Genomic DNA, 19,755 nt, shown 5'->3' on the forward strand with positions numbered 1-19,755 from the left:
TGACAAGAGGGCAATGTGGGCTGATTTCTGACTCATAGACAATGAAGGTCATTATCTATTGATTTGCCTGGGATCCCCCTTAGCTGAATATTTAAAAACATTTAATGAGCCGTGTTATCTCCATTATTAAAGTAGAGGGAGCCCAGACGTAAGAGTTATTCCTTCTCTTATTGACCATACTAAAGTAAATAGGACTAAAAGCCATGGTCATTAATTTGATGCTAATAAATTTTGGCTGTCTTATCAGAGACAGTGTTAAAACTGTATTTGGTAGACAGACTGAATTTTTGATATTCCCCACTTTATAAGGGGAACCCCTGTATGACAGGGACTATATTCTTTATGTTTATATCCCAGTGCTTTCTTAGGCAATAACAGTTGCTCAATACATATTTGGTGTGAGAAAAAATAAAGAATAAAAACGTGAATGGCTCAGTGCCAACCCACCCCAATATTCTAAAAATAGTAACATCATCATTACTCTTGAAGAATAATAGCACTCTTTTAGTTGTAAATACAACTTTTTAAAGAATTATATTACTTCCCGAAAGCAGTTTAAACAATATAGGATAATAGGTGCTGTCCTTCCTTTATGAATACAGTTCCATCCTCCAAACCCAGATGTCCAAAAAAAACTGCCGTGAGGAAGTTAAACGATTGTTAGAGAACTGTGATAAACCTCGTACAAAAATGACAACCTTGTATGAGAACAGGACTGCTATTCCTGCTTGTTCCTGAGCTCCCTGTATCATTTAGCAAACACGTAGGTAGAAGGAACATTAATCCTGAGGGAAAGCATTCACTTCTTGCTGAGGGCTGGGATAGGCATGCTACTGAGGAGGAGGATAGTCACTCAGGATGTCCACCTTTCTGGTTACCTGCCCTTCTGTCCTTTGTTCACTAAAAGGTGGGTACCTGAGCCCTTTGTTTGATAAGAAATATTGTCCTCATCTGAATACTTTTCCAGAGCTTCATTTTCAGCACAATTAATTGTATTGGGTTATATGTCCCTTCTTCCATCCTGTGACGTGGGGAAAGAAAAAAGCACTTTCCCAAACTTTGACTACTACTGTTTGGTCTCAGTCTTTCCGGACAGTGTAGTTTCTTCCGTGGCCGGCTTAGTGTATGACTGGGGCCGTGGGAGGCTAAGTGGACTAAGCCACAAGTGGCATTTTCAGATCCTGCGCTAAATTGGCAAAGGAGGAACCATACCAAGTGCCAGCCTGATTTTGTGGATCAGAGTGTATGGTTTGAGTGCCACAAAAAGTGGATATGCTCCGTAGATGGTATAGCTACTTAACAGAGCCAAACCCCTAAGTTACTGAGTTAATAAATATGATTGACGGGGCTCATGACTCTGCAAACTTTGCAGGACGTGCAGCTGAACATTTTCTTACCAACCCCTCCTCCCTTTCCAGGGTTCCCCTTTGCCTCTCTTTTGCTCCCAAACTCAACACAAGACAGCTTCCCAGGTATTTAACTAAAGCATGAATTGTGCTAAAATTAGGAGGAGGTTAATGACTGTTTTCTTGGGGCATGGATATTGTTTAAATTTGTGTTAAGCTATTTGGCTGAGTCAAGGGTATCCTCTCAAGTACTTTTACAGCAAACTACCAGTCATTTTTTTTTTTTTTTTGCAAACCATCATTACACATTGAAATCAAAGAGAAAACTCATTATTCTTGTCAAATTCTACTTGTGTACAGCAGGGTATAGCAGATTGTATCAGCAGTTATTCATAGGTAAGCCCACATTTAACAGCTAAGAAGCCATTGAGATTTGAATTGAAGTCCTAGAGTTCCAGTTTAAGAACTAGAAATTACAGAGGGAAAAGCAAAAGGCTCTCTCCCAAGTACATAATTAGAGGTTTATAGTAATCACTGTTTGATGTGAACAGCACTTTCTAGCTGTCTATTACCAGCACTGATTTCTGTGTATACCATTCATGAATCTCCACTCTTAGCATTTCTACTTGAATGACCATTAGACGATTTTTCCATTTAGGCCTTGATTTGAATTGGCCCTCTGATTATAAACATTCCTCCCATGCTTCTACCGAGTGGCCTGTTGCAGACATTTGAAATAACATTAAGTAAATGTATAATGCTTTATTTTGTACCCATGTCCATAAACCATTACCCATCCACGGTAAGACTAAAGTACCTTATCAATAATTTATCAATTATTTGACTATGCTAATGACTAGATGGAGTCAATTTTGCATAAAGTTATTTTACATTTTATTAAATTGATCCTTATATTTATTTATTTATTCTGAATGTGTTTTAAAAGAAGATAGTCATCTGTTGCCTTTCCCTCCCGTTTAAAACATTTTCAGTTTTACATATTTTCCTCTACTTTTTTAACATGTAAGTATATTTTATATAGTCACAATTGAAGTACAAACTTACTTTTTCAGACTATTTGGTTAATATGATGTCATAAACTCTTTTTTACTCAGAAGTACCCAAGTAACAAAAATTATCCTCTGTGAGTTGTGAAAAGAGCATCTAAGAATCAGAGCAGAGCTTTGCACAGGCACCTTAACCAGGCTCGCAGGGTTGTAGGACTCAAATGTATTGCCATATACAGTGTCTGTGGAAAAGAAAGTCACAGAGACAAACATTGGCAGTACCCATCTAAGCACTGCCCAAGGAACTTGACTACTTCACCCCCGCTACAGAGATAGAGGCAGGTCATCTTAATTGAGATGGGGGCGGGGGTGTCAGAACATCCTAGGCTAATATTATTAAAGCTCCCATCATAAATGAATAAATACACATTTGGATTATAAATTGACCTCCCTAAAGAAACATTCCATATCCTGTGACAGTTAATTTCTCATGGAGAATTAATAACTTGGCCTTCTTATTTTATACATTGGTCTTATGGGCTTGGTAAATATCAAACTCTGAGAGGTGGAACCTCTCTCTCTAAATTCACTAAATCTCCTTTCCAGGCCCACCCAGCCAAGGGGCAGACCCTGGACTAGGGTGTCAGGTGCATCCTCAAGAAATAGGCATTTAGCTGACCACACCAGCCTCAGTGGCAGGTACTGCGGAGTGCGGTGTGGAAATCTGGGGAATTTCTGCAAAATAGTAGTTTAACTGCTGCAAAACACATCACTTGATTGATATTTACAACTTCCCAGCATTGTCTATGATCATTTTTAAAACTCATAGGTATACATGTATTGCTACGAGTATGTGTGTTTGTACATGTGCCTGTGCTTAATTCATGGCGTGTCTGTGACGTATAAATATGTGCTGTTGGTGAAAATGTTCAGGCAGTTCAAAAAGTACACAAGTGAAAATTTTTCCTTTGCCACACACTTCCCTAACCAATTCACTCCCACCTCCGTAGGTAAAATAATTTGGTGTTGAAAAATTCCCAGATATTTTCCTATGCACCAGCATATCTGTAAATATAATTACACATATAAAATAAATGTAGACCTTCTTTTTTACATAAACAAGATCACTCTTCACCAATTATTGGGTGACTTAAAAAAATACTGAGAACTTTTTCTATGCCATTCTTTGTAGTGACATCAGATATCCCTAGTTTGAATATATCAATATTAACTTAATCATTCCTCTATTGACGGACATTTAACTTTTTACTTTTGAAAAAATTTCACTGTTCTAAGCTAATTTATAATGAACGTCTTCATATTACATCTTTATGCATATTGGTCAGACTTTCTGTAGGATAGATTCTGGGAATTGGAATTGCTGGATTAATTGCATTTTTAATTTTAAAGATAATGACCGGTTATTTTACTAACAGACTGTTTCAGTCTACACTCTTATCTGCAGTATATGAGTTACCCTTTTCTCCTCTCTCTTGGCCTTTATTAAATAATATCAAACTTTTAAATTTTGCTCCAAGATTTATTTTGTCATATATCTGTTTAATTTCTGAAATTCCCAGCTCACAGTAATCCAAGTAAGCAAGAAACACATAGTAATAAGCAGAAAACAGAATATTAAGATTGTTTTTTGTTTTGTTTTCAAGCAAAGTTTATTCAGTCCATGTTATAAACCTAGTACATGAAATTGTTTTTAAAAAGACCGAGAAAACTAAAAAGAAAGAAAGAGTAAAGAAAAAGAAAGGAAGGAAGGAAGAAAACTATCCATTCATAATCTCACTACTCCAAAACTCCCATTATTAATATTTTGTCTTTTTTTTACTATTTTTGGGACTTACGTATTTTGCGTTTTGCATCATACCCTGCAATCAGTGCTTCATTCTGCCTCTATCACTTATATTATGCCTTTTTACTGAGTTTGGATTTGTTAATAGAATACTAAATTTGACAAGTAAATTTATAAGTTTGTGGAATCTTATTCTCTTCTGCAATGAGAGGTGAAGCAGAATTGTAGATAGATACAATTTATATGTAACTAAAATTATTTTAAGCAGTAATTTCAAAAATTTTTACTCACTGAAGAACTTTAGTGACCATCCAGTCAAGTCCTTTATTTTGCATAAGAGCCACATTGAGGCCTAATGAATCTATTATCTGGCTAAGCTCCTCAGCTAGTTAGTTGCAAAGCTAGAACATGAAAATTGGTTTCCTTTGACCAGGCAAAATCATTTCCTATTACAGCACACTATCTTCTACCCCCTCATTTCCCAATCACTTAAACTTTTGCAGTAATTTAAAACTTGAAACCAAATTAACTTATTTTAAATCTCACCTTTTGCTTCACGTTTCTTTCCACTCCATAAACTAATCTTCTGGAAATGGAATAGCCAAGAAAAACTGGAGGAGAAAAAGGGTAGAGGCTAACAATTTATAAATACCAGATCAAATCATGAAGCTGATTTCTATTTTTATAACTAAGAACTGTTTTCAACAGTTTTCCCCGTTTTATGTATACTTTTACATAAAATGTGAATTTATATTATTAATGCTTATGAATATTCTTAAATAAATATTACCTTATCTATTTATCACTTTTGTTTTACCTTGCACATGCCATGAAAACAACTAGGTTTAAATGTTACGTTAATGTGATTTCTACATTAAGATGATAAAAGTCCTATGTACACAAATATATTTATTTTTAGCTGAAATTTCATTTCTTTAAAAGCAAAATAGCACAGCAGGGTGCTTCAGAGTCTTCAATACTGAAGCATGAAACACTGATCCAAGTAAGTTCCCAAATATGACTACCGTCTACAAGTTATAATAGCTCAGATATAGCAATGTTTTACATAAAATATTTGTTTAATTTGCCAGAAACTTCACGTATAATTATAGTGGAAGAAGGTAAAATGTGTGAAATAATCAAGCTATGCCAAAGAGAACACATCAATATTTGCAGTTCCTGGAAAAAAGATAGAGGGATAAACCAATAATATACTCAGATTTTTGTTTTCTCTTAAATATTTATTTACATGTAGTCATACCCCAAACTTTGGAAAATGCTTATTTTCTATTGATATATACAGCTGTGGCAACTACTTGTCTTTAATGATCAATGAATAAGGTTTAAATAGTCATTTCATGTTTTCTTGGTAACCACTGCCTTTATAACTCGATTATAATGAAATAGGCACTTGAGAACCTTAATATTGAAATTTCAGTGTCCTATGTAAGTGTTAAATTGATTTAAATGGATTCAGTGATTCTATGATGAGTCCTTTGCTTAGGTGAAAATGTCCTTTGATTTCATGTCAAGAATAAAATCATTAAGGAATTAGGGATTCAAATCCCTTACCAGAAATATTAGTATTTCAGGATATTTGCACATGTGTAGGCTAAAATATCAATCTCTATTTGAGTTTGACTAAGTAATAAAATATAATTATTATTTCAAATAAAGTTTTACTCTGAATCTTCAAAATATAAAAATAATCATTTCTGTTCCCACTCAAGTTCTGCCCTTTCCCTTTTTTGCCATCCCTTTTATAAAGATTTTCTAACATGTAAGTGAATTGGCAAAGCATCTAGAGCATACGTGTAGCTGATTTTTGGTCATGGTTGTTCCATTCTATTATGTTTGTTTGCAGAATATTACAGTCAATATCTAATACATGCGTTTGCTCGTTGAGACTCCATACCTTGAATCTGGGGCCAAATTAATGAGCTAATTCCTCTTGAAGTTGAAGTTAGGATTATATTTCTTTTGCTTCCTCTCCCACCCTTCGTGGCTTCTTCTTCCCATGAGAACTTTAAAACCGTCTCTCAAAGGGATGAAAAGGAGCTATGAGAAAAACAACCTTATCCTTTATGATAGTACCCTCCAGTGTTTTTTGAACTATAGGTTACAGCCTGCTAGTTGGTTCTGAAATCAGGTTGGTGGGTCATGTCTAGCATTTGTATTACTAAACTTATCTAATAAGAAAACATTATTTGAGTGCCTCAGAGGTAATAGAGTTAAATACTTTCCTGTTAAACGGTTATTTCAGTGTGTGTGTGTATGTGTATGTGTGTGCATGTGCGTGTGTATGTATGTGTGTGCACTGGGCTACATGTAAACCACATGAAACCTGTGGATTAACTTCAGGTGTTGTGATCAGAAAGCTCTAATCTAATCACAAAGTTATAGTGAATATCTTACCCTGGCCACAACGAGCACATTCATAGAGACATATCTGAACTTAGATACTTGGTTCAGAGCAGGCACTAACGCACCATAAATAAAAACTACAAGACCTAGTCACCCCATTCTGTCAGACAAACTCTTAATAGATGAGTATCTGAAACACTGGGCAGCAGATTTGCCCTGAGAGTATAGGCACACTGAATATGGAAACTCCAGAGTGTACCGAGCTCTGCAAACTATGCAGAGGACACAGAGTTGAGTGTTATGCAAGCCACCGGATGCCCTCGTCTCAGGAATCCTCCAAGTATCCTTAGTGTCAGAATTATAACACCACAAAAAAGGACAAGACAGTTTTTCCAAGTGTTTTCCCCTCCCTGAGCTAAATCAAGCTTGTTCCATGAATAAAAAGGCATATGGGAAAAATTGCATATTTTAAAGATATATCCCCACTCTTGTAAAACTTTGTCATTGTTCACTTGCTCTGTGTCTCCTAGCTGTTGTCTCAGAATATGACGTATTCATTTCTAGGAAGTCTTCTTGAACTAATTGGAAAACAGGAGCTGGCATCTCTCTCTCTTTTTTCTTAAAAACCTAAAAGCCACTGTGTTCATTGCATACAACACTTTGCTTTCCACATTTTTTTTTTTTTTAATGTCCACCTTAACTTTTGTCATTAACACTTAACTCTTTCTCATCATTTTCTAACTTACATTAGCTGCTGCAGAGGTTAGGGATCATCTCAACTCACTTCTTAGGGCATTTTGAACAGTTAAAAATGCGTGTAATGAAATTCTATTTAGAAAAGTGTCACCATTCTCTCTCAAAATTATATATTTAATTTCCCCTAAATGATTTTTAAAATATTTTTCTAAGTGGGATTTTCCGGTTCCTGTATGTTCCTAAATGAATTTTCTTCTAGACACTTGCACAAATGTGAACAGTAAAAACAAGCACTTTGTCATTTTCCCCTTTTGCTGCCTCCTTCCAAAATCCTTATTATACCCGCCTCTTTGGAAGGCCAAAAGAGCAATGCCTTTGAGTGTTTCTCCCCTAGGAGCTTTTTCCATTTCTTTCTGTGGAAGTCTAGAGAGACAAATGTCTTCTTAATGACTTGGCCGGCACATGGTCTCCTTCAGCGGCTTCCATGACCTTCTCCCTCACAAAGACAGATCCCATTACACTGCCCATATCGAGGAGCACCCCTCTGCTGGGATTTGGGAGTCTCCCGGGAACAATGCAGGGCCTGGCAAACCTGTGTGCTTAGATGCACGTTTCACGTTCACCACAGGCCATAGTTCCATTTGGAGTGGGCCTTCGCTAGTTGGCGAAAGAACTAAAATGCATCTTCCTATCCACCCTCTACACACACTACCCTTTCCCTTCCCTTTCTGTCTCTACCTCTGTACCCCATCTTCTGTCTTCAGGCCTCTCCCATGTTGTCTGCACTCTAAATCCCTGAGGCTTCTAATCCACTTTCTCTTGTTAGACTCTACGTCCCTAGTCCGCTTTATGGTCTAGACCTGAGAAAGAAATCTGGGGTAATCTGGAAATGGGTCAGTGTGGTGTCCTTTTCGGGTATCATATTTGCATTTTTACAAAGATCTTTCTGAAGGTAGAATATTAGTGGAATTTTGAGTAATCTGGTGGTACAGGATGAAAGTTTTGATCAGGAAAATGCCTGCTGTCTTTCTTTTTTCTTCTTTTAATGGATTCCATAAATATATAATTTTTTCTGTGATCCTCAAATAATCCCATGTGAATGTCTACCTCTTCATCCTATGCTTAAGGCTAGGATTTCCATGTGTTTATAAACTAATAGAGTTATTTTCCCCTCACATTGGAGTGAGGAAGAAAAAACAACTTGTCAATAAGTAAGTAATTAGTTTGTTTTTTTAGATAAGTAAGTAACTAGTTTGTTTTTTAAAAAAAAAATAGTAAACACCCAATTTGACTTGGTTCTTGTGATGAATCATGATAGACAGCATTTATGTAGTGCTTACTACAAACCAGACACTTTACTGTATTATTTTATTTAACACTCATATGAGGTAGGTCATATTACTGTGCCCATATTATGAATGAGTAAACTGAGACCATAGAGGCTAAGCAATAGATTCATACAGCTGAGTGTGATGAAGTCAGGTTTTGACCTAGATAATCTGTCAATGTGTTGTGTACAATAAAAACAATGAAGCCAGTTAAGGATGGGGGCACAACACAACCTTTCATTGGTTTGCAGATGCATACCTGCTTTGAAAATGAACACTAACCAAAGAGAGTCTGACTTTATTCCAGAGAGTGATGTAGCATGCCAATTTCTCCTTCTTTCTTTCTCTTTCCCTCTCCCTCTCCTTCTCCCTCCTGTCTCCCACCCCTCCCTCCCCTCCCACCCTCCCCTCCCTCCCCTTCCACCCTTCCTTTCTTTCCATCTTGGCTGAAATGTTAGAGAGTGGTAAGAATGCCATTTTCTCTTCCCTCCCTTACTCCGTCCCTCCCTCCTTTTCCCTTCTTCCTTCCTTCCTTCCTTCCTTCCTTCCTTCCTTCCTTCCTTCCTTCCTTCCTTCCTTCCTTCCTCCCTCCCTCCCTCCCTCCCTCCCTCCCTCCCTCCCTCCCTTCCTTCCTTCCTTCCTTCCTTCCTTTTTCCCCTGAACTCTTAGAGGCTGACAAACACTCTTTCTTGTCTGTATACTTTGGTTTTCATTCCCAAAGTGAAATAGAACCATTTAAATGACAGTTTGCCTTATTCTTAAAGTTATTTAATTCCACATATTTCTGTTCATTTCCCTAGGAAGTACACCAGGAATAGAAAGAAAAATAAGAAATGTCTGCCCTCAAGTTCACCCTCAAGCAGATGGAGGAGAGAAAGTGTGATATTCAGAACAGGTTGCACGCTGTAAAGACCTGTGTGCTCTCTTGTCTTTGCAACAGGTACCATTTCTGTCAACACTCTGCGCACGCCCTACACTGCTCCTGGCGAGAGTGAGATTCTGGACCTGGATGACGAGTTGTACCTGGGGGGCTTGCCAGAAAATAAGGCCGGCCTCATCTTCCCCACCGAGGTGTGGACTGCGCTGCTCAACTATGGCTACGTGGGCTGCATAAGAGATTTGTTCATTGACGGCCAGAGCAAAGATATCCGGCAAATGGCTGAAGTTCAAAGTACTGCTGGAGTGAAGCCGTCCTGCTCCAGGGAAACGGCAAAACCGTGCCTTAGCAACCCTTGCAAAAACAGCGGCATGTGCAGGGATGGGTGGAACAGATATGTCTGCGATTGTTCCGGAACAGGCTATCTTGGCAGGTCCTGCGAGAGAGGTAAGGTTCCAAAATCCAAGCTGCTGACTCCCCTGAGCTGAAAAGCGTATTCAGCATGGACCTCAAACTTTAAATGACCATTGAAACATAACGTATGCTCTGCGGAAGTAAACTCTCCGCAAGCTGTGCAGCCACACCTGACGTGTGTTACTGATGAGTCCTTAATGATTTTCACAGGGCCTGATTCTGGGACGACACAGCTTTTTAAGCGTATTGCAGGGATAAATAAAGAGTTGGGTCTTTTGGATCCTCTAGGGTATGGGCCTAAGACATATCAAAGACAATCACTGTCTCTCTTGCCCAGTTTTTAATTTCAAGACACTAGAAAGTAAAAAAAGGAATGAATTAGACATCCTTTTGGCATCTAGTGCTAAAATCTATGTCAAAAATAGCGTTCGAAGCAAGCTAAGCTGTGAGTTGCAGCTTCCCTGACACTATCGCCTGAGCCTGTCATTTCACTTTAGTGGACCTTCTCAAGTTTGAAATTTGAAGAGTAAGGTGACTTTAAACCATCTAAGTTATACGAGCGTTTTCAGAAGTGCACCCTAATTTCAAAGGCACTTACCTTTGCCTAAGACCCAACTGACCCGATTGGTAGAGGTTCCTTTACCAATTTGATATTAAGGCTTAGCATGTCTGTGGAAGCTCTGAACGGGTGCCTCTTTTTCCTTCTCTTGCAGGAGGCAAAGCTACTTTTTTTTTTTTTTTTTTGCTTCTCCCATTAGAGGGAGAAGAGGGTTAAAGGAAGAGTAAAGTGTGATATCTGTCACCGCTCATTTGCAGACCAGACAAAAGGAAGAAATAGCAGAACACATATGTCTAAGTATGTTCTTTCATCGACCCAAGAGTTTCAGATAAATGCTTTAGTCACTATACCCGTTGTCACTCATTTTCAACAATGGAACAAAAAATCAATATGAAAAAATATTGACGAGTTGTTGCATGTCCTCCCATGCTCCAGATAACATTGCTGTCTTAGACATTTAGCCTAAAAGTACCTGCCATTTACTCTTTTTATTTTTTTAAAGAAGATGTTGGGGGTAGGAGTTTATTAATTTTATTTTTATTTATTTTTGCTGTGTTGGGTCTTCGTTTCTGTGTGAGGGCTTTCTCTAGTTGTGGCAAGCGGGAGCCACTCTTCATCGCGGTGCTCGGGCCTCTCACTATCGCGGCCTCTCTTGTTGTGGAGCACAGGCTCCAGATGCACAGGCTCAGTAGTTGTGGCTCACGGGCCTAGTTGCTCCGCGGCATGTGGGATCCTCCCAGACCAGGGCTTGAACCCGCGTCCCCTGCATTAGCAGGCAGATTCTCAACCACTGCGCCATCAGGGAAGCCCTGCCATTTATTTTTTAAGCCATACACAGTCTTTTTGACCCTGCATTCCTGAAATAGTTTAATTTACTTAAGCTGACACTTACTAGAGAAGTATTTCTTTTCCAGAATCTAAAGTTGAAATGTGATTTTGATTCTTTATCTCAATAAGGAGGTTCAGCAGCTTAATCAATATAAAAATCAATAATAATGACCTAATAATCTAATAATGATCTTAAATTACCTACCAAAATACTATCACTGTTCTGGGTTGTACAATGAGATAGGTCCATAGATAGATAAATATTTTAATTGCCTAGATTCATTCATTCTCCTAGTACTTAATTGAAATTCCTGTGAATAGTCATTAGAGGTTAATTATTTCTGCATAGTTTTGTTTGTAAGGTATATATTCTCTGCACATTTTCCGTTCTAATTTCAGTTTGTTTGTATTGTATAGTTTTTAGGAGGCAACAACAACAAAGTGACAAAGCTTGCGAGATATATTACAGTTAGGTATAATGTGAGATTAGCAGACCTGTGTGATTTAAGATTGTGTTTTCACTTTTTTTTTTTTCTTTTTTTTTTTTGGGAGTACGCGGGCCTCTCACTGCTGTGGCCTCTCCCGTTGTGGAGCACAGGCTCTGGACGCGCAGGCCCAGCAGCCATGGCTCACGGGCCCAGCCGCCCCGCGGCATGTGGGATCTTCCCGGACCAGGGCACGAACCCATGTCCCCTGCATCGGCAGGGTGTTTTCATTTTAATCACTCAGAGAGCTGTCACTTATTCTGATGCCTCCTGCTTAAGTGAAGCTAGAAAAGGGTATAACTGAACTGTCACACAAATTACAAAGGCCTTCAGTTAAATATGCATGGTGTACCACCCTGTGGCAATGTTCCGCTACTACATATGGCAGAAATAAGAATGGAAATTGTAGAGCTTCCTAAACCAGAATGAGGGAGAGAAACTATTTATATATTGCGGTAATTAGAAGGAGGGGTGGCAAGCATGTGCAGCTTTGCAAATGAGAATTTAGTAGCAAACTTCATCACTGGGATTCAACATGCATTTTTATCTGATAGGTGGCTGGAAATTTCTGCAGATTTCTTTGAATACAGGTTGGTTGTGTACTGAGGAGAGAAAATAGTCATTTTTGTGAGGTTTTTGTTTCTGGACTACCCAGTGTACTGTGAGAAGTCTTTGCTTTTCAGAATTAATTTTCTTGCTCACATGTGGCATCTCCCAAGAACAAGGGTTATGTGGGATGCTTGTCATGCTCAATACCACAGAATCTGGCTTCTGTCCAATTCCCAGCTCTGCCCTAGTTCAGTCAACACAAGATCATGTCCAACCTCAGGGTTTCCAATTCAAAAGAGAGGGCTTTGACTGTGGCTCTTCTTCACATATACTCTGATCACATAAGGCTGTTGATCACATAAGAGTTGACTGACAACTCTTGAAATTTAAAAAAAAAAAGAAAAAGGCATTTATAAAGTTTCTATTTTGCTATTATTGAGCAATAAATGTTAATTTATAAAGAAGCATGTTCAAGTCCTTGGACATTGCAGCATGGAGAACGATGTTGCAATCACATAGAAAATCTTCATTCTTCATTAAGTAAGCAGAAGAGTTTATTAAAAAGATCAGAGTGTATGCTGACTTAGGCAAATAAGAAAATAGTATTTCGTTTTATGTGCACTGATCCCATAAAGAAGAGTAGTATAGAAGTCATGTCCAATTGAATATAAATTGAATTCAGCACCTTCCCTCCTGCTTTATTTTTTTAAACTGAGAATCTGTGGAGACTTGGTCATATAGAAATCCTTCTTGGCTGTATGTATATGGTATCATTGGAGGTCTACTTTATACTTGTTTGTTAAAACTCCAGCAGATGGAGGGACAGATGTCAGAGCAATATAATTTGGCTCCCTGTCTGATTTTCATCGCTGACCACAATATGTGACTGCCTTTCGGCAAAACTGAGCACAGGTGTACACTTTAAACCACAAGAAGGAATAACACAGAAAAGCAAATTTATCAAACTTAACGACGAGGGGGAAGGAGATGGAGGGGACGAAGTTGAAACTTTTTCTCTCCTGCTGGGAAGTACTGTATTAGAATTAGCCTTTTAAAGGACTCTTTTGTGTTCTAAGCGATGTTTACTAATGTTTAAAGGATGCTGCCAAAGAGCATAACCTTCAAATGTCAGAATGTTGTTTACCATTTATTTGGCAACTCTAGACTACAACCTTTGCATTTTCCATTTCTTGTCTAATTAAATGTTAACTCAGAGGCACTCGAGTTTTATTACTTTACTGTTATTTCATTCCTGTAGTTTTTCAGAGAATGTTAAAGGCCAATGATACTGATTTTTTTTTCACCTTAGATTGTATTTCATACAATATTTATGATCCATTGTCAGTCATCTATATTTCTAAAAGGATGTTCCCTCTACTTAATTTTCAATCAAATTAAGCTACATTTCATAGAAGAATATGAGATCATTTAAAAAAATGATTGTTGAATAATAGAGACTAGATTTACAGATTAAATAAATAAGAGAAAACTAAAAATATTTTCGCCCTTTTCTCTGTATAACACCAAAGTAACTGAACAATTGATAATGGCTTTTAAATTTTTATTCAAATATTTGTTGCTTTATAGATATGGACAATAATTGGCTATAAATTAGGAAGAGAAATGGTAGAGGTCGAATTTCTTTAAGATTATACTAGAAGCATTTTTTTCCTAGTATTCACTACAGCTTTACAATCATGTTTTAATTATTTTTTGAGCAACTCCTACTAGATTTTCTTTAGGGAAACCTTATTGGAAAAATATGATGTAGACATGTGACATGAGGTAGAACCACCATATTTTAAGGGCATCATATTTTATTTTCTCAGTCCTTAGGTCAGTGCTTAGCCATGAGACCCCTGTCTTGGTAAACAGACCCCTCTCCTAGTCTGTCTTTTGTGGCACAATTATGGCTTTCAACGTAGACTTTAAGGGATGTTCATCTACCTTACCAAAATTAGATTCACTTACAATAGACAGAATAAGTAATCTCATTAGTGAGTATTTATGTATGCATGGTATTCAAATTGAAATATGCTCTTTCATATATCCTCAGTATCAAGTGCAATTGTCAATTCAGTCAATTTTATCAAGGCTCTACTGTTTGCCTGGCGCTTTTTGGTGCACTTGGCTGATGATAGAGCAATGAATAGCAGAGCTCAGCTTCTGCTGTAATGACTGTCACATACTAAAAGGCAAAGACAGATTATACTATACAAACAAATCAGAAATGGTAATTTAAAAAAAGAAATGGTAAGTAGATATAGAATAACTGGAGGGGGAATTAGAAGCAGGATTTGAAGAGGCGTCTCTGGAGTAACATTTGACCAGAGACCTGAACGCTGAAGGAACAAGCCATATAAAGATCTAGGGGTGAGACCTTTTAAGACAGAAGGTTCCACAAGTGCAGATACTTGAATGAGAGATGAAATCAGTGTGACTGGAGGTTACTAAACAAGGGAGGACCTGCTAAAAGCTGAGGCCAGAGAGATGGGCAGGGGCCGAATCACACACAACCTTATAGGTTAATAAAAGGAATACAGATTTTATTCTAACTGCAGTGGTGGGAATCTATTGGCGAGGGGTGGGGAGGTGAAGGATGGAGGTGGGGGGGGTTGGGTGTGCACAGTTGAATCAATGAAGTGCTATTGAATCTGATCGACTTATTTAAAAGTTTAGCCTGGCTGCTGTGTATAGGGAGAAAGAGTAGAAGTAGGGAGACCATTGAGGGAGCTATCATAGTGGTCTAGGTGAGACATGAGAGCAGAGTCTAAGGTACTATAGCGGCAAGAACTGATTGATGCAGGAAATGGATTGGAATCAGAGGCTGCAAGACTTGCAGATTTGCCAATAGATTGGATGTGGCAGAGAGGGTAATAGAGAACGCAGAAAGGTTAAGGTCTGAATAATGGTGTTAAGCCATTTACTGAGATGGAGAACACTGGGGCAGGAACATGTTGAATTTGTTCATTTTTGGTGTGTGTATCTTATTCAGATTGGAGATGTCACATAGGCAATGGCTGATGGATGTTTGATGGGGCTCAGGAGAGAAGTCAGGGCTGTTAATAAGTATTAGGGGGAGTGAGCACGTGAGTTGACCAAGATCCCTTAAGAGGTAGAGAGAAAAGAGAAGGGCCCTGGAGCAGAGTTCTGGAGCCCTGGGCACTTATCTGTTCTGGATGTGCATTCAGTCCCACGAAGATAACTAATGATTAAAGTCTGTTACAAGCAATACTTGATTTTCCTGACTTTTTGGAAGATAATCTTTCAAAACCACAACTCCAGAATATAGTCTTCATAATAAGCATGGTTTCATCAGTAAAGTTAATTGCTGTAAATAGGCAAGATAATGAGAATTTCCTGGTTTATTTTAATTTCAGGTAGGTTTTCTTTTATTAAATGGTATCCTGTGTTATCAGAACCCATGGGAAAGCAAAATGACTCATACTTGTTTTGCAGGGTTCCGCAACCATATGGTGTTTAACATTAAGGGGTGCTATTTCTTAAAACAGTCAGTTTGAGATCAACAGTTTTGCTATTCGCTTCTCTATGTGTTTAATGCAGCATTAAGCAACTTCCCCATTAAAGCAATCCATTTTCCTTTAGTAGCACACACCCACACAAGCTTCTCAGTCCCACCCCCATCCTTACTCAATGTTACCCAGGTACATAGTTATTGACTTTTTGGTGCTAGCTTAATTTTTTCGGAACACCGTGGTGGTGCTTACAGATAATGCTTTAAGTTACCCCTTATCTGCAAATGAACTTTCAAATGAAGTTACAGTTTGTGTCTTTGTAAAAATGAATTACCTTGTTAACCATAATGACTCAGAAGAAGCATTACCTGTTGTTTGGTAATATCATTTTTTCTTCTGTTTTTGAACATCACCTCTGGAAAAGTGTTGGCCTGAATCCTATATTTAAGTCATATTTTTAATGTTTCTTTTTTGATTGTATTAGGGCAGAAATTATGAAAAAGATGATGATAATAACTTTTCTTAGAATCATGGGCTTTTTGGGTAAGCAAAGGCCTTAGAGATGCTCTAGTAGCACCCTCTCATTTTGCAGGTGAACGATGCAGAACCAAGTTTAATTTCACGGAGCTGATCAGTGGCCTGACCATATATAAACGTGCATATACAGTTGCTGGTGCTTCAAGCCAGGCTCACGCTATGGCTATACAAAAAAAGACGATGTCTGCTGTTGAGAAGGGATATGCATACATGAACATGGATAATCTGACAGGATGAATGCTATACGTAGAAAGTGCTCTGGGTACAGAAAGGGAAGTGCAGCCACCTCTGCTTCTGGACTTTAGCATATACTTCACAGAGGAAGTTCTTTTTCCTGTGACTCCTCTTTCTAGTTTAAAAAAAAAATTTGCCCATTTTGGAAGAAGATGAGCTGAGTTTGTGTCTTGTGTTCTATATGGAAACCTTTAATAGGTCATGCTTTTCCTTTTCAAAGTATAAATGCACTAAACTGACCAAGAGCTTTTATATTCATTTCCCATCTATAGAAGCAACGGTTCTGAGCTATGATGGGAGTATGTTCATGAAAATCCAGCTCCCGCTGGTGATGCACACAGAGGCTGAGGACGTATCCTTACGGTTTCGGTCCCAACGCGCATATGGCATTCTCATGGCAACCACCTCCAGAGACTCAGCAGACACCCTCCGCCTGGAGCTGGACGCAGGACGTGTGAAACTGACGGTCAATCTAGGTAACAACTCGCCTTCCCCCATTGAACTAACACTTTTCACTTTCTGTTCAGTTTTGCCTGCAAACATTTATCAAGTAGCCTGTTTGCCATGGAAAGTTAAAACGCTTAATGGTCTCATCTCCGTTATTTAAATTCATTTAGGTTTGGGGGACATCTTTTTATTGTTCCTGTTTCATTAACATAATTTCCTGTTTTGTGATTCCTACCACTGAGGGTTCTTAAAAGGGAAGCCATATGTATTAATGAGGTTAATTGAAAGTATAAATGTTCAGGCTTAACGATGCCTCAAACTGCATTTCCTACTTTTATATTGACTGACACTCTGATTGGTTATAGGTGAAATCCTTTCAGATAAGACAAAAATACACCAACTTTTACTTGGATAACATATGCTATAAAATGTCAAATTTCTACTTAGTGATCTAGATCAACAGTTGCTCTTTCTCTACTCCTTGGGCTTCTCCTTTGAATAATTACCTTTGTGGTATTCCATCTTTTCTGTTTGGAAATACTGTGTGGTGATATTTTGCTATCAAACAGCAATACACAACCCTTCAATGCCCAAAGTCTGCGGCCCTCAGCAAACAGCCATGAGAACACTAAAGACACATACTCTTCTACAGAAAAATAATGCTTTCCTGCTTGATTGTAGCATTCAGAAAGAGTCACTACAGTAAAACCTCACCAAACTGGATGCAATCTGGGGGAAGACCAGGCTGAATTAAGAAAAAGTCTAAATTGTAAGAAAAAAAAATTATAAGCAGTTTTGTTTTCAATTACATTCAAAAACACAAATTAATAGCTGGAAAAATCTTAAGGAAAGGTCTTGCTAGGCTGATGTTAATGGGTGGTTAAGAATTATCCATAATTAGCACATTATTTCATGTTAGTTGTGCCATCATTGTATAGTAAATTACTTGAAATCAGTTTTCTTCCCAAACTTGGCCTTTCATAATTTGTTTAATTTTTCTCAGGCGATCTCCACTCATATCGAATGAAGGATTACAAATATTCTGCCCAGTACATTTCAATATTATCATTAACTCCAAATAATAGGAGTATAAATTAATGAGGTTTTACTGTATTTCCTGGAAGTGCTGAGTACACACAATAATGAATAAACAGAGAGAAAAATAAAATTCAAGACTACATAGATTTACAAAAAGAGTAGTAAAATGTGATGAGGTAAGGCATTTGTGAAAACCCCACATACATTTTCAAATTATGTTGGGCAGAATAGTAGCTCATAAAATATAAAATTACTTCATTGGTAGTTTATTGCATACAACTGCATCAATTAATATTAGTTAAATTAAGTTCAATAATAAGACTATTTTTTAAGATTACTAAAGAACACATAGTACTCTTTTACAGTTCTGTTAGAGTTCCCTCTAGTGACAATGATAGGTTACTACAAGTCAATCAAAATTGCCTAATTGCAGTAAAGGGGCTGTTAGCCCTGGGAGGTGGACACGCTCGCTCATGGGAATTTTCCAACAGCAAAGCATTCTGTGGAAAGAGTTGTGTAGGTGCTGATCCTTGGCTGTTTGCAACCACTTTTCTGATGCGGTTGACGACACATGACAAACTCAGCTATATGGAAACAGAATCTAGGTTTGTATTTTTCATGTTCCCCAAAGGCATTAAATACTACAAACAAAACCAACAAATATTTATCTATATATAAAATAAACATAAAACATGCCACATGATCCTTTAAAGGTAACCCTTATAATCACAGTCTGTGTTATCCAGATTAGACATTCTGTTAGGGAATCTGATTTTATATAAGAAGAAAGTATAGGAAAAGAAAAATCAATAGCAGTAGTTACCATGACACTTACTATGCAGAGATAACATTGTTAGCTCCTAACAGAGGGATAGGTGTGTGTGCTCCGAAGAATGACACTACTCCTTAGCCACTAGAGTTTCTAAAGGGAACAGTTGTTTCTTTCTTCCTCCAATTAATACAAGGCACGGAATCCAGCTAACACCTGGCTCTTACCTTTTTTGCCCAAGCAAATAATAATAATAAAAAATACATTAGGGTGAAATGAGAACAATTTCAACTAGCTCTCCATTTGACCATGACAATTCTATAGGATTCTGTTGGCCTTTGTGGGATAATAGATTTTGGAGGTTCAAGATGTCTGAGCCTAGCTGAGCTTGCACTGTACCCCATTGTGACGGAGCACTTTTTAATTATATTGAAAACAATGATTTGTTCTTTCACAGATGGGGAGAAAGCTGCAGCCAGTCTAAGCCAGGCATCTTTGACAGTTAACAGTTCTTTATTTCACTTAGATTTGTCACCATGTAGCTTTGTTTGAATTGGCCATTTTTTAAAAAACCTTCTAATTGTTGTTTCCAATGGTGCAGTTTTATAACAATGAATCTGGGTTCTAGATGTAAAGAATAAACAATATGGAGTGGCCATATTTGCATGTGTCTGTCCCCGGAAGGGTGGACTGTGTTTTATTGGATGTCTGCAGCTATTACCTTGAAGGATAAATTTTCATTTTTCATCTATTCTTCCCCATCTAGATTGTATCAGGATTAACTGTAATTCCAGTAAGTGCCTATTCAAAATTTTTAAAATGTTATTCCTCCATTATGATGTAGCTAGTCAAGAAAAAAAAGACAGCAAGAGAAAGCCGTTTATAAAACTCATGAATTCACTCTTGAAGTATACCAGTCCATCATCTGGGTTGTAAAAATTCATTTTGAAATCTGTCCAGCTGAAGACTTTCCTGCTTCAGTTCCTACCTCTAAGTG

The 19,755-nt window shown here is 37.8% G+C and overlaps 1 protein-coding gene across 21 annotated transcripts in view; it reads left to right on the top strand.

Annotated features, from left to right (window-relative positions):
• NRXN1 (neurexin 1) overlaps positions 1-19,755 on the top strand; it is a 1,121,405-nt gene that overhangs the window by 503,470 nt on the left and 598,180 nt on the right. For 15 of the 21 annotated variants that reach the window (XM_067702999.1, XM_067703012.1, XM_067702998.1 and 12 more), the window contains 3 exons: positions 9,486-9,869; positions 16,777-16,980; positions 19,525-19,551. In XM_067702999.1, the coding sequence (XP_067559100.1) occupies positions 9,486-9,869; positions 16,777-16,980; positions 19,525-19,551 (615 nt within the window). The remainder of the gene's footprint in view (positions 1-9,485; positions 9,870-16,776; positions 16,981-19,524; positions 19,552-19,755) is intronic. The other 6 variants (XM_067703003.1, XM_067703017.1, XM_067703018.1 and 3 more) reach the window with 1 other exon arrangement.

The sequence above is a fragment of the Pseudorca crassidens genome, chromosome 14, assembly GCF_039906515.1.
Source record: "Pseudorca crassidens isolate mPseCra1 chromosome 14, mPseCra1.hap1, whole genome shotgun sequence".
Taxonomy (NCBI): Eukaryota; Metazoa; Chordata; class Mammalia; order Artiodactyla; family Delphinidae; genus Pseudorca; species Pseudorca crassidens.